At 39.3% G+C, this 16,052-nt stretch overlaps 1 protein-coding gene across 2 annotated transcripts in view; it reads left to right on the plus strand.

Annotated features, from left to right (window-relative positions):
* PSEN1 (presenilin 1) overlaps window positions 1–16,052 on the plus strand; it is an 85,494-nt gene that overhangs the window by 40,437 nt on the left and 29,005 nt on the right. For both annotated transcript variants that reach the window (XM_047794708.1, XM_047794709.1), the window contains exons 5-7: window positions 313–454; window positions 10,573–10,640; window positions 15,463–15,683. In XM_047794708.1, coding sequence (XP_047650664.1) covers window positions 313–454; window positions 10,573–10,640; window positions 15,463–15,683 — 431 coding nt within the window. The remainder of the gene's footprint in view (window positions 1–312; window positions 455–10,572; window positions 10,641–15,462; window positions 15,684–16,052) is intronic.

The following is a 16,052-nucleotide window of genomic DNA, read 5'->3' on the forward strand; positions in this document are numbered from 1 at the left end:
ATTTTAGCGTATAGTTGTTTTTCTTAGGTTAATTCTTGGTTAGATTGATGAGATGCAAAAGAGTGATTTATAAGGTATCAGTTGAGGATTCCCTCGTGGCTCAGTGGGTTAAGAATGGATCCAGCAGTGTCACTGCTGTGGCACAGGTTCCATCCCTGGCCTGGGAACTTCTGAATCCTGCTTATGTGTGCCCCCCCCCCCCCCCAAAAGGATATATCAACTGAATCAAGGAAACAAAATGTGTTGGAGAGCATGTAGTTTGAGATCTCCCTTGACACTTACCTGGGGCTTTTGTGTTTTATTTTATTGTAGGATCTATACTCCATTTACAGAAGACACTGAGACTGTAGGGCAGAGAGCCCTGCACTCAATTCTGAATGCTGCTATCATGATTAGCGTCATTGTCGTCATGACTATTCTCCTGGTAGTTCTCTATAAATACAGGTGCTATAAGGTGAGTGTGAGACACAGAGCTTTGCTTTCTTTTTATGTTGGGTTTTCCTGTCACCTTACTTGGTCTAGTAAAGAAAAAGATCTTGGAGTTCCCTGGTGGCTCAGTGGGTTGAGGGTCTGGTGTTGAATACAAAAAGGCATAAATGGAAAACAAATGTTTTCACATCTAAGTGGTTTTAACATTTTGATTTGCAGTATACTTAGGACATTCTAGAAGGACATATCCTAAGGTCTTTGTGAATTCCCTCATTGACAAATAGCACTATAGAATGTATTTGTCCCTGTAAAATAATGTATAACTACAGAAATTCAGATTTCCAGCTTGATTACAGAACAGTAAAACAACCTTCAGATGCTGAATACTAAATTCATTGGTGACTGGCTGTATTCCTGCTTCTAAGTTGGTAGCTGTCCATTCTGTCATTATCTCTCCTACAGGAACAATAATTCTTTGCTTGGGATAAAGGCAGTGTAGGTTTACAGGAAAGAGGCAGGCCCAGCCCTCCCAGCCTCTGCTCTCCAAGGTCACTCTCCAACTAAGTGACTCACTTCTGAATTTCAGCCACCTGGCACATGTTTCAGATTCTTGCCTCAGAAAGATGACAAATTATTGCAAGTCATGAACCTTTAGGCTCATTCTCAAATAAAAGAAATATTAACTTTTCATATATTGAATTCTGTTCCCTTTTTGATTATTTCTTTCTGTATATTCTTTTTGGGGGGGGGGGCGTGTCCGCAGCATGTTGAGGTTCCCAGGCTAGGGGTTCAATCGGAGCTGTAGCTGCCGGCCTACGCCAGAGCTGCAGCAACGTCAGATCTGACCGCATCGGCGACCTACAACCACAGCTCACGACAACGCTGGATCCTTAACACACTGAGTAAGGCCAGGGATCAAACCCGCAACCTCATGGTTTCTAGTTGGATTCGTTAACGACTGAGCCATGGCGGGAACTCCCTCTCTATATTCTTTAACATGGTTAAAATAAATAATCAGTATGTGTCCTCTTTTATTTATTTATTTATTTTTATCTTTTTGCCAAAAGCAACGTGGGACCTGAGCCCAGTCTGCAACCTACACCACAGCTCATGGCAACGCCAGATCTTTAACCCGCTGAGCAAGGCCAGGGATCAAACCTGCCACCTCATGGTTCCTAGTCGGATTCGTTAACCACTGAGCCACAACAGGAACTCCTGTGTCCTCTTTTTTTTACTTTAGTATGAGAATTTTTCCGACAGAACACTGTAAACCAGCTATAATGGAAAAAATAAAAATCATTTAAAATAAGTAAAAATAAACTTAGAAAAATAATTTTTCCATGTTATAAATTATTAGAAAATATGTCTAATGGCTACATAGTATTTGGCTAAGTGAGTTTATTGCAACTTACTTCCCCTAATTTCCCTGAGGTTGAATATTAGGTTGTTTCCATTGTTTTACTGTTCCAAAAAACAACGAATGTTTCTATATGTAGAGCTTTTTCAGTTTTTTCAAATTATTTCCTTAGGGTAAAATCCTAGGAAAGAATTTCTGGAGAAAATAATCTACATATTTTTAATTGTCTTCATATGTAGAATTTCATTTTCAAAATGATACTACCAGTTTGTACTTAACACTAGTAGGAGTGAGGCTGTCTTACCTCCATGCTCACCAATATTGAATTTAAAAAAAAAGTATATATATGCTAACCCTTATAGGCAAGGCAAAAATATCTTAATTTGCATTTAGTTGTGTAAATGAATCCAACTAGTATCCATAAGGATGCACATGAGGACGCAAGTTCCATCCTTGGCCTCCCTCAGTGGGTTAAGGATCTGGTATTGCTGTGAGCTGTGGTATAGGTCGAAGACGAGTCTCAGATCCTGAGTTGTTGTGGCTGTGGCTGTGGCCGGCAGCTACGGGTCCAATTCAACCCCCGCCTGAGATTTTCCATATTCCTAAAAAAATGATATGTGATGGTAGCATGTAGTCATCCACACTCAAAATACCAAAAGCAAATGATGTAAACCCAGGCTGGCAAGTATTCTCCTCCCCCTGTTTAAGTATGTTCATGTCTCAATTACTTTTCCTTATCTTTTTTCCCACTGTATCTATTTTGTCTCTATGTAAGTGTTTCCCTGCCAGTTCCATTCTTTGACTCTCCTTGTGACTTGTATCTGTGTATTATGGGCTATTTTTGTTCTTCACATGTTATTGGGAGTCAGCTGAAGTCTTGCATTCTTTTTTGGTGTTAGGAACCTCTTTCTGCTTCTCTAGTGGAAACTTACAGGGGAGCTCTGATTGTCTTGCTAATGCTTGTTGGGTTGCGTTGAGCTCAGGTGAAGGAGGGTAGTACTGGAGGGAAAAAATGGTGAACTCATTGCTGGCTTCCTGGTACTTCTGATTCCCCAGCCTACTAGCAGTTGTGTGCATTCTATCCAGGTTTTACAGCTGCATTCAGTGGGAGAGGCGGCGTGGAATATCCTTTCACTCCTTGTTAACTAGAACCCATCTTGATGTATTTTTTGATTAGTTTTATGTATCTTTTAGATAATACTTCATATTAGATGGTCTAAAATGTTTATATTTAGCCACATTTCCACATTCACCTGTTCATTTGTGTTATGTTTTGCTTTTTAATGTTCAAGTCTTGGCAAGCACAGCCAATTCTATAGAAACAAGTTATTTACTTTAACTCCTAGTATAAAAATAAAAGGAGCTTTTGAGTCAGAAATTCAGAAACTTGCCAGGACCTGTTTGGAAATAAGCCCTGAGGATTTGTTGTGTCAGTGGTTGGTTGTGCAATGTCTGTGAGAAGCACAGGAAGCTAAAAGACCGAACAAACCTTAAAAAGGAAGAAACGGAAAAAGCAGTTAATTATTATATATTGTTTGTTATAGATGAAACCATATAGCTTACTTTAAAGTCATGTGATTTCTGGCCTAGATAGTTCAGTGTTTAGAAGAGATCCTTGCTGTTCTTTGCTGAAGCAGGGCTCTTTTCTTTCAGGGCCTTTAGGATAGGAAAGCTTATTAATCAGGGATTTTTGTGAGATGAGAAAGGCCTATTTTCCCACCTGATGTTCTAGAAAAAGAAGAGGTTATTTAGTCCTCACCAGAAGATGCTTTGAATTCAGGTAATAATTCAGAAAATCATAACATCAGTGATTTACCCTAAAGAAGAAAACTGTTTACAGCCATTATTACATGCAGAGGGCTAATATTTTTTTCCTTCTCTTTTTTGGCTGCCCCGTGGCATATGGAGTACCTGGGCTAGGGATCAGATCTGAGCTGCAGTTCCAACCTATACCAGTTGCAACCAGCGATCAAACCTGACTGTGCCTGGCCAGGGGTGAAACCTGCATTCTAGCACTCCAGAGACAGTGGGGACTCCAGAGGACTAATACTTTTACAGTACGAAGAGCACTTACAAATCGTTTAAAAAATGATGAACTTTTGGAAGTTCCTTTTGTGGCACAGCAGAGACGAATCCAAGTAGGAACCGTGAGGTTGCAGGTTCAATCCCTGGCCTTGCTCAGTGGATTAAGGATCCGATGTTGCCGTGAGCTGTGGTGTAGGTCACAGACGAGGCTCTGATCTGGCATGGCTGTGGCTGTGGCTGGCAGCTATAGCTCCAGTTGGATCCTTAGCCTGGGAACCTCCATATGCCGTGGGTGTGGCCCTAAAAAGAAAAAAAAAAGTTAAAAACAAAAATAAAAAATTATGAACTTTCTAATAAGAAATCTTAAAAAACCCAAGCAGAGAAATTATGAAGGAAATATAGATGGCCAGGAGAGGGAGAGATGTGTGTGTGTATTTCTTTTTTTTTTTTTATAGCTTTTATTTATTTTTTTATTTTATTTTATTTTTTGTCTTTTTGCCATTTCTTGGGCCGCTCCCACGGCATATGGAGGTTCCCAGGCTAGGGGTCTAATGAGAGCTGTAGCCACCGGCCTACACCACAGCCACAGCAATGTGGGGTCCAAGCCACGTCTGCAACCTACACTGCAGCTCACGGCAATGCTGGATCCTTAACCCACTGAGCAAGGCCAGGGATCGAACCCGCAACCTCATGGTTCCTAGTCGGATTCGTTAACCACTGAGCCACGACGGGAACTCCTATTTCTTCACTAGTAAAATATGTTTATATGTAAAGTAACAAGCATATTTAACTTACTGATTTGGTGAAGATTAATCAGGCCTTTTTTTGTGAAGTTACTAAGCCTATATATATCAATAGCAATATCAATAGTCAGTAGTTAGAAAACATCTGTACACTTTGATTCTATAATTTTGCTTTCATAATTTATTCTAAAGAATTAAAAATGCTGAGAAATGTTTGCATGTGAAGATATTCATCCTGGCATTAAATATAATTGGGATTAAGAAAAGTAAAACACTACAAATTCCATGCATAAGGGAAAGGTTAAATTGTAATATAAATAGACTATTGTTTATTCATTTAAAATCATATTAAATATATTTGATGGCTTGAGAATTTATAATAAAAATTAAGTTTTAAAAAGAAGGATGTAGGGAGTTGTCATGGTGCAGCATAAACTAATCCAACTAATATCCATGAGGATGTGGGTTCGATCTCTGGCCTTGCTCAGTGGGTCAGCAATCCGGCGTTGCCATGAGCTGTGGTGTACGTTGCAGATGCAGCTCAGATCCCACGTTGCTGTTGCTGTGGCTGTGGTGCAGGCTGGCAGCTGTAGCTCCGATTCAACCCCTTGCCTGGGAACCTCCATATGCCGTGGGTGTGGCCCTAAAAAGGCCAAAAAAAAAAAGATGTAAAATTTTATATTACTTGAATATGTTTTTATTTCTTTTAAGGTTTGTACACATGTGGGCAGAAAACATGTCTGAAAAGGAAATGTTAATACCAACTTTGGTTCTCATTGGTCAGTGGAATTGTTTTCTTCATCTCAGTTTTTTTTTTTTTTGGCCATGCCTGTGGCATGTGGATGTTCCTGGGCCAGGGATCAAACCTGTGCCACAGCAGTGACCTAAGCCCACAGCAAGTAACAACACCAGATCCTTAACTGCTAGGTCACCAGGGAAGTCTCTTTTAGTGTTTCTATATTCTCTAAATGTTAAAAGCATAAGTTACTTTTGTATTCATAAAAATGTTTTTTTTTTTGTTTTTTAAATATCCTGGGAATTCCTGTCATGGCTCAGTGGAAACGAATCTGACTAGCAAGTGTGAAGATGCAGGTTCAATCCCTGGCCTCATTCAGTGGGTTAAGGATCTGGCTTTCCCGTGAGCTGTGGTGTAGGTCACAGATGCGGCTCAGATCTGGCGTTGCTGTGGCTGTGGTGTAGGCCAGTGGCTATAGCTCGAATTCAACTCCTAGCCTGGGAACCTCCATATGCCAGAGGTGTGACCCTAAAAAGACAAAAAAAAAAAAAGAAAAAAGAATTAATAGTCACAGATACCTTGGGTGATCGAAACAGAACCACAAGAGAAAATTAACATAGATTCTAATCACAACCAAATTTTGATAGTTTAAAGCTGGATAATTTGGAACAACTGGATCCTAGAGGTGGATGTGGGAGGTTTTTTTTTTAGGGGACATTTCTTGTCATTATTTTTTTTATTAATTACTCAGTGAATTTTATTACATTTATAGTTGTGCACTGATCATCACAACCCAATTTTATAGCATTTCCATCCCAAACCCCCAGCCCATCCTCCCACCCCCCAATCTGGGAGATTTTTTTTTTAAATGAAGACAAAATAGTATTCTTGATTTGAAGCTTTTCTCTCCTTCAAGGTTTGATTTGGTCTTTTCTGGTTAAGAGATATGTTTTGAAAAGTTGATGTTGGGAGTTCCTGTTGTGATGCAGTGGAAACGAATCTGAGTAGGAGGCTGCAGTTTTGATCCCTGGCCTCACTCAGTGGGTTAAGGATCCGGCATTGCCATGAGCTCTGGTGTATATAGGTTGAAGACATGGCTCGGATCCTTGCGCTGCTGTGGCTGTGGCGTAGGTTACCAGCTACAGCTCCGATTGGACCCCTAACCTGGGAACTTCCGTATGTCTCGGCTGCAGCCCTAAAAAGCAAAAAAACAAAAAAACAAAAAAACCAAAAAAAGTTGGTGCTTAAGTAGCTCCTTCTCTCACTAAACAGTAAAGTTCATTGAAAGATTAAAGCATATTGTCGGTATTTCCACCTCAAAATAATTTCACTTTTGGTTAAAAATTACTTGGCAATTTATCACTCTTCTCCATTCTGTTTTTTCAAAGCCTCCTTGGGTTGTATCATATTTTCTCAAATATACTCATTACATAAAGTTACCATAAAAAATTTTATCTTGTATAATAGATTATAAAAATCAAGTTCTGATTCTCTCATATTAATAAGCTGTACATGGGTAATAGCGACTAATATTTAGTGCAGTGTGAATTCTGCATGATGATGGACTAACATAAAAATATTTCAAAAGTTTATAATATTAATACTTATTAATAAACCAAGTAAAATAAAGATAGCATTGCAATAATTACTGGAACCTCAGATTCTGAATATTCTTTTTTTTTTTTTTGCTTTTTAGGGCCGTGCCCACGGCACATGGAGGTCCCCAGGCTAGGTCTGTAATGGGAGCCACAGCTGCCAGCCTTCACCACAGCCACAGAAATGCCAGATCCGAGCTGCATCTGAGACCGACACCACAGTTCATGGCAACACCGGATCCTTAACCCACTGAGCGAGTCCAGGGATCGAACCTGCAACCTCATGGTTCCTAGTTGGATTCATTTCTGTTGTGCCATGACGGGAACTCTCTGAATACTCTTTGGCAAATCGTTATATAATTTAGAAGGCCTGTTCTCTCTGTACAGTTTACCTATACGTAAATCACTTCACTGAATATCTGATTTGCAATTTTATTGAATTTTTTTATCAGTTATTTTTCCAATTATTTATTTCGGAACTGCATCAAAATTCCTCCATTGAAAATATTGCTACTTTTAAATATTAAGTTTAAATGTCATTTGTTGACTTGATTTTTTTAAATTGAAGTGTAGGTTGATATACAATATTATATTAGTTTCAGGTGTGCAGCATAGTAATTTAGTAGTTTTACAGATTATACTCCATTGAAAGTTATTATAAGATAATGGCTATAATTCCCTGTGCTATATACAATGTATCCTGTTTCTTATCTATTTTATACATGGTGGTTTGTATCTCCTAATCTTAAACCCCTAACTTGCTCCCCTTCCTGCTTCACCTTGGTAACCACTAGTTCGTTTTCTATATCTGTGAGTCTTTTTCTGCTTTGCATATGTATTTATTTGCATAATTTCTTAGATTCCACATATAAGTGATATCATGCAGTATTTGTCTTTCTCTGTCTGGCTTACTTCTTAAGCATATACCCTCTAGGTCCATCCATGTTGCTGCAAATGGCAGAATTTCATTCTTTTTAAAGGCCGACTCCATTGTGTGTATGTTGCTGGGTTGGAGGAGGTACCATATCTTCTTATCCATATATTATATCCAATTGCTGGATATACAGTAGTTCTGTTTTTGGTTTGTTGAGGAACTTCCGTTCTGTTTTCTACAGTGGCTGCACACATTTGCATTTCTACCAGCAGTTGTACAAGGGTTCCCTTTTCTCTACATCCACTCTAACATTTGTTATTTGTGGTCATTTTGATGATAGCCATTCTGACAAGTATGAGGTGATACCTCGTTGTTTTGATTTGCATTGCCCTAGTAGTTAATGCTGTTGAACTTCTTTTCATGTGTCTGTTAGCCATTTGTATATATTCTTTGGAAAAATGTCTCTGTCCTCTGTCTTTCTTTTTTCTTTTTTTTCTTTTTTTTTTGTCTTTTTGCCTTTTCTAGGGCCACTTCCCAAGGCACATGGAGGTTCCCAGGCTAGCGGTCCAATCAGAGCTATAGCCGCCGGCCTACACCATAGCCGCAGCAACGCGGGATCCGAGCCAAGTCTGCAACCTACACCACAGCTCACAGCAACACCGGATCCCCAACCCACCGAGCAAGGCCAGGGATCAAACCCACAACCTCATGGTTCCTAGTCATATTCGTTAACCACTGCACCACGACGGGAACTCCTCTTTTTCTTTTTTGACTGCACCCATGGCATGTGGAAGTTCCCAGGCCAGGAATCCAACCCAAGCCACTGCAGTGACAACACCGGATCCTTAATCCGCTGAGCCATAAGAGAACTCCTCTTTTGACCATTTTTTGATTGGGTTGTTTTGGGTTTTTTTTGATATTGATTTGTGTGAGTCGTTTGTATATTTTGGATATTAACCTCCTGTCATAAAATTTGCGGATATTTTCTCCCATTCTATAGGTAATTTGGTTTTGATAATTTGATAATTTGGTTTTAGAATGCAGTCTTTAAAAAATTTTATCTGGAGTTTCTGTCGTGGCACAGAGGAAATGAATCGGACTAGGAGCCATGAGGTTGCAGATTAGATCCCTGGCCTTGCTCAGTGGGTTAAGGATCCAGTGTTGCTATGCACTGTGGCGCAGGTCGAAGATGAGGCTTGGATCCCACAAAAAATAAAAATAAGTAAAATATTTTATTTCTAAAGAAACGAGGGTCTCTCTCTCTCTATATATATGTGTGTGTGTGTGTGTATGTTGCTGAAATTTTTTTTCTTTTTTCTTTTTGCTTTTTAGGGCCACTTCTACGGCATATGGAGGTTCCCAGACTAGGGGTCGAATCGGACCTGCAGCTGCTGGCCTACGCCACAGACACAGCAATGCAGGATCCAAGCGGGGTCTTCAACCTATACCACAGCTCACAGCAACCCCAGATCCTTAAACCACTGAGCGAGGCCAGGGATCGAACCCACAACCTCATGGTTCCTAGTCAGATTCATTTATGCTGTGCCATGACGGGAACTCCTGAAATTTCTATTTTATATTATGAGTAGTTCAGCACCGAAGAATTCTAAGTTTTCACTGATCCCAAAGCCACTTGTACCTTGCCATTTAAAAATCATAGCATGAATGGAGGATAATGTGAGAAAAAGATTGTATGTGCATGTGTTACTGGGTCACTTTGCTATACAGCAGAAATTGATAGAACATTGTAAATCAACTATAATAAATTATAGATAAAAAAATAAAAATCATAACATAGGAGTTTCTGTTGTTGCTCAGCGGGTTAAGAATCCGACTAGTATCCATAGGATGTGAGTTTGATCCCTGGCCTTGCTCAGTGGGTTAAGGATCCGGCATTGCCACAACCTGCAGAGCAGGTCATGGATGTGGCTCAAATCTGTTGTTGCAGTGGCTGTGGCGTAGGCTGGAAGCTGTAGCTCTAATTTGACCCCTAGCCTGGGAACCTCCATATGCTGCAGGTGCAGCCCTAAAAAAAAAACCCATAACATACAGAAATAATATATACCTTTTTTCTTTTTTGGATATACCCTCAGCATTTAGAAAACCCAGGCTAGGGATCAGATCTGAGCTACAGCTGCCGTCTATGCCACAGATGCACCAATGCTGTGTCCTTAACCCACTATGCCACAGCAGGAACTCCATGAAATAATATAATGGTTTTTCTTTTTTGGTCTTTTTTTTTTTTTGGTCTTTTTAGGGCCACACCCAAGGCATATGGAGATTCCCAAGCTACGGGTCAAATCAGAGCTGCTGCCTACGCCACAGCCACAGCAACTCAGGATCCGAGCTGCATCTCCAACCTACACCACAGCTCATGGCAGTGCCAGATCCTTAACTTACTGAGCGAGGCCAGGGATCAAACCCATGTCCTCATGGATGCTAGTTGGGTTCATTAACTGCTGAACCATGGTGGGAACTCCTTTTGTTGTCTTTTTAGGGCCATAACTGTGGCATATAGAGGTTCCCAGGCTAGGGGTTGAATTGGAGCCATGGCCGCTGACCTATGCCACAGCCACAACAATGCCAGATCCAAGCCGCATCTGCAACCTGCACTGCAGCTTACAGCAGTGCCAGATCCTTTAACCCACTGAGCACGGCTAGGGATTGAACCCACATCCTCGTGGATACTAGTTGGATTCCTAACCTGCTGAGCCAAAATGGGAATTCTAATATAATATTTTTTGAAATAAGGAGTTTGGATTTTTTTAGGGTTATAGAATCTGTTAATTATATTGAAACTCTTTCTTTTCTAGGTCATCCATGCCTGGCTTATTATTTCATCCCTATTGTTGCTGTTCTTTTTCTCATTCATTTACTTGGGGTAAGTGGTGAAACATTTGGTCTGTTTTTCAGAAATTAACTCTACTTGGGCTTATAAATATCATGTAAAGACATGTACTTTGTTGATGAATTATTCTTATAGTTTTGTCCATGTATAGGTCATACTTGGTATATATGCAATTAATTAATATTATTGATAGGTTTTTTTTGTTTGTTTTTGTTTTTTTGTCTTTTTAGGGCTGCACCTGCAGCATGTAGAGGTTCCCAGGCTAGGGGTCGAATTGGAGCTGTAGCCGCTGGCCTACACCACAGCCACAGCAGCACCAGATCCTAGCCACATCTGTGACCTACACCACAGCTCACGGCAATACCAAATCCTTAACCCACTGAGAGAGGCCATGGATCAACCTGCGTCCTCATGGATACTGGGCAGCTTTGTTTCTGCTGAACCACGACAGGAACTCCCAGGGATTTTCTATTTTTGATCCTTGTTTATAATAAATAGAACTGAAAGAACTCAAAACTATAGTTTATTCTAAGCATTTTTAGTAAAGAATTTACTATATTCTTTACTTAATCTGTGAATCAGAATATTAACTATTTCAAGCATGTGTATTAACATGAATAATTGGTTTTCAAACTTTTATGTTGTTTCATCAGTTATTCTATTTTATTTCAAATGAAATCTCTCATGAGAATCTTCCCTATAAAATAGAAAAAAGAGGAACTGCTCTCGTGAAGAGAATAGAGAGGCTCAGAGATTTCTTTGCCTGGCCTTTCTCTCAGCCCCAGTGGCAGAATGCAGTTTGTAAACCATTGCACTAACTCTTGAATTAGGAGCAGAAGCAATAAAACTTAAAAATAGAGAGTTAATTCTTTTTTTGGGGGGGTGGGGGGAGGTCTTTTTAGGGCTGCATCTGTGGCATATAGAGGTTCCCAGGCAAGGGATCAAATCGGAACTACAACTGCTGGCCTACACCATGATCCAAGCTGCATCTGCAACCTACACCACAGCTCACAGCAATGCCAGTGGGTTCACTGATCAAGGCCAGGGGTCAAACCTGCATCCTCATGGATGCTAGTCAGATTCATTTCCGATGAGCCATGATGGGAACTCCCAAGAGTTAATTCTTTAAGAGGAGCAGAGGGAATAACCATAGGCAAAGTAATAAATGTAAGAATCTCAGAGTTCCCGCTGTGGTGCAGTGATTAAGAATCCGACTTCAGCGGCTCGGGTTGCTACAGAGGCATGGGTTTGATCCCAGGTCTGGCACAGCCAGGATCCTGTGTTGCCGTAGCTGTGGCGTAGGTCACAGCTGTGGCGTAGGTCACAGCTGTGGTTTGGATTCAATCCCTGGCCAAGGAACCTCCATATGCCGCTGATGCAGCCATAAATTTTTTTTTTTTTAATTTCTCATAAGAATCTCTGTGAAATGGATGACTTTCTAGGAAGAGAACTAATGACCAAAACTGACCACCGCAGTAATAGAAAATCAAAGTAGAACAAAGAAAAAAATACAGAAAGTTGTTGAAGAGGTTCTCATCTGACCTCCACCAGTAACAGTAACACCAGACCCAGGTGGTTTCATAGGGAAATTCTATTAAGCCTTTAAGGAGTGGATAACTCTAATGCACTTTTAACCATTCCAGAACATAGAGAAAGAAGCTTCCAGACTTATTTTAAGAAGCCAGCATAGGAGTTCCCGTCGTGGCGCAGTGGTTAACAAATCCGACTAGGAACCATGAGGTTGCGGGTTCGGTCCCTGCCCTTGCTCAGTGGGTTAACGATCTGGCGTTGCTGTGAGCTGTGGTGTAGGTTGCAGACTCGGCTCGGATCCCGCGTTGCTGTGGCTCTGGCGTAGGCCAGTGGCTACGGCTCCGATTGGACCCCTGGCCTGGGAACCTCCATATGCCACGGGAGCGGCCCAAAGAAATAGCAAAAGACAAAAAAAAAAAAAAGAAGCCACCATAACATACCAAAACCCTATACATTATCAGGAAGAAAGAAACTGTAGACCAGTCCTGTTTATTAATGCCAAAAGAATAACTAAATAGTAACCAAAAAAATTAAGCAGAAACACATTGAGGGAAATAATACATTATGACCGAGTGGAAGTGGAGTTTGTTTGCAAGATGGAAGACTGGTTTATTATTACCAAATATCAGTATAAGTCACCATGTTACTAAGTCATCATCTCATACATGTTAACAAGAATTTTACACAATTCATCACTTGGCCTTGGTCAAATTCCATAATAAATCAAACAGATGATTACTTCTCTAACGTGATAAAATGTGTGAATCTTATCCCAAAGGTCAGTATCATCCTCTTAGGGAAACTCTAGAGCAGAGCTGTTAACGTGAGGACGAGACGAGGATTTCCTTTATCACCGTTGTCTAACATTGCTCTGGAGGGTCTCGTGAACACAATTAAATGGAAGAAAGAAGAGCTATACATTTTGGAAAAGAAGGTTAAATTATCAGTAATTAGAGATAAAATGATTGTTTCTGTAGTTTCAGAATTAACCAAAAGACAATTAGAATCCCTAAGTTTGGTAAGGCAACTGAGTACAAAATTAATTAACATAAATCAATAGCCAGCACATAGACAACTGGTTAGAAAACAATGAAAACAAAAATCCCATTTATGATAGCAGCAAAAAACAAAATATCTAGGATTAAACAATAATTATGTAAGGTCTATTATTAAGAAATGTTAAAAAGCCTCTTAAGGGCTTAAAAAGAAAATTTGTAGTAGAAAATTATACCAGGTTACATGGAAAGAATTAGTATCATAAAGATGTCAGTTCTGGAGTTCTGGTTGTGGTGCAGCAGAAACAAATCCGACTAGGAACCATGAGGTTATGGGTTTGATCCCTGGCCTCACTCAATGCGTTAAGGATCCAGCATTGTTGTGAGCTGTGGTGTGGGTTGCAGACATGGCTTGTATCCTACATTGCTGTGGCTGTGGCGTAAGCTGGTAGCTATAGCTCTGACTCAACCCCTAGCCTGGGTGCAGCCCTAAAAAGCAAAAAAAAAAAAAAAAAAGGTCAGTTCTAAGTTTATTTTATTTTTTTCATTTTTTGGCTGCCCCACAGCATATGGAGTTCCTGGGTCAGGAATCAGATTCAAGCTGCAGTTGTGAACCCATGCTGCATCTTCAGTAATGCCAGATCCTTAACCCACTGTGCCAGGCTAGGTTTCAAATCTTCATCCCAGAGCTCCAGAGTGCTGCTGATTCCATTGCACCACAGCGGGAACTCCTGTTTTAAATTTTAATATAAGCCAAATAAAAATACAAATAGGATTTATTTTTAGTGCAGACAAAATGATTTTAAAATTTATTTAAAAAATAAGTGAAGGTACTCCAAAGAATTACAAAAAAGAAGAAAAATGAAGAGATGCTTCTCTTACCTGATGTGAAATTATTATAAAAATAGGAGTTCTCTTGTGGCTTGGGTTGCTCCTGTGGTGTGGGTTTGATACCTGGCCTGGGAACTTTGACATGCTATGGGCACAGCCAGAAAAAAAAAAAAAAAGAAAGAAATTATAAACTATAATAATAAAAGAGTGACACCTGTACCATAAACAGATGATCAGTAGAAAAGATTAGGAAGACTAAAAAAAAAAAAATGCTTCCAAAATATAAAAGAATTTAATTTATGATAAAGGTAGTATACAATCAGTGGGCTATAGATGGATTTATTTAGTAATTGGTGTTAGGATAATTGAGAAGTCATGGAGGGGGGAGTTCTTGAGTTTCTTTTTTATATCTATACCAGGCTAAATTCCAAATGGATTAAAATTTTAAATATGAAAGTAAAACCATAAACGGACTAGAGGAAGCTATGGGGAGTAGGAAATTTAAATATATATGTATATAATATTTATATATATATATATATGTATTTCCTAGCCAAAGATTAACAATAGTTTGGGGTATTTTGTTTATTGTTTTTTGAGTGCTGGGATATCTAAAATGCTTCATACAAATAATTGCATTTTCTAGAAATTTCAACATTGAGTTTGAAATTTCACATTGAAAAAGTTTTTTGCTTAAATAAATGTTTTCTTTCTCCTCAGCTACCCATCATCTATATTTGTATTTTTTTTCATTTTAAGATTGTGGAATTTCTCCCACAGAATTAAAATAGAAATTTTCTTCATTATAAAAATGCTAAACAATTAAAAAAAAGAAAATAAAAAGATATTTCATAAGATTATAAAGAAGAAAAGTAAAAAATGATCAGATTCCCATCACCCTAAGTCCTGCATATTTTTAGGAATTAATATATTGGTCTCTTGCTCTCCTCATGTTCTATTTTACATACATTAGATCATATTTTTTTCAGGCCATAGTGTATTATGCCTGTATTCCATATTTGTGTGTATGTGTGTACTATATATATATGTATCTGTGTGTGTGTGTATAAAATGGCTGCACTAAATTTAATTTTATGAAAATAACATCGTATGTCCTAGCTCCAAAATTCATTGTGTGTGTTTAATTTTTTCCAATTTCAGGTATTTAAGTCAAGTGTTACCCAAAGTATAGAATAGCATTTTAGGCGTTGTATAGCCTTTTTAAAAAAGTTTTTGTACTTACTTTTACAGCTATGTCCTTTGGTACTGGATATTGGTGTTAGGATTGACAGAGTTTTCTGTTAAAATAAGCTCTACTTGAAAGAAGTGAATTAGTTTAAAGAAAAATTGAACAACAGCACAGTTGATGTCAGATACGGTGCTACGAGTATGAAGGTGGGATATGAAGACCTAGTGTTGGGGAACCATAGTTCTAAACGATGTTTTGATGAAACTTATTGTACATAAATCTTTTTAGATATCTGTTTAATTTTTTTCAGGGAAGTGTTTAAAACCTATAACGTTGCCATGGATTACATTACGGTGGCACTCCTGATCTGGAATTTTGGTGTGGTAGGAATGATTGCCATTCACTGGAAAGGCCCATTGCGACTCCAGCAGGCATATCTCATTATGATCAGTGCCCTCATGGCCTTGGTGTTTATCAAGTACCTCCCGGAATGGACCGCGTGGCTCATCTTGGCTGTGATTTCAGTATACGGTAAAACCCAAGACTGATATTTTGTTCATCACAGAAATACCTTGCTGGTGTGTTTTCCTTCCTCTTCCAGTTATCTTGACTCCTGGAAAATGATAACAGTAATGTCTGATAGTTCTTCAATAAATAGTTAGCTGTAGTATCTTTTTCATATAAAGATTTCATTTTTTTGTTTTTACGGGCACACCTGGGCTAGGGGTCTAATCAGAGCTGCACCTGAGGTCTGCGCCTCAGCCACAGCCACACTGGATCCAAGCTGCATCTGCAACCTACACTGTAGCTTTGGCAACACTGTATCCTTAACCCACTGAGGGAGGCCAGGGATCAAACCCTAATGGAGACCATCCGGGGTTCTTAACCCTATGAGCCACA

This window comes from Phacochoerus africanus, chromosome 9 (genome assembly GCF_016906955.1).
Source record: "Phacochoerus africanus isolate WHEZ1 chromosome 9, ROS_Pafr_v1, whole genome shotgun sequence".
Classification (NCBI taxonomy): domain Eukaryota; kingdom Metazoa; phylum Chordata; class Mammalia; order Artiodactyla; family Suidae; genus Phacochoerus; species Phacochoerus africanus.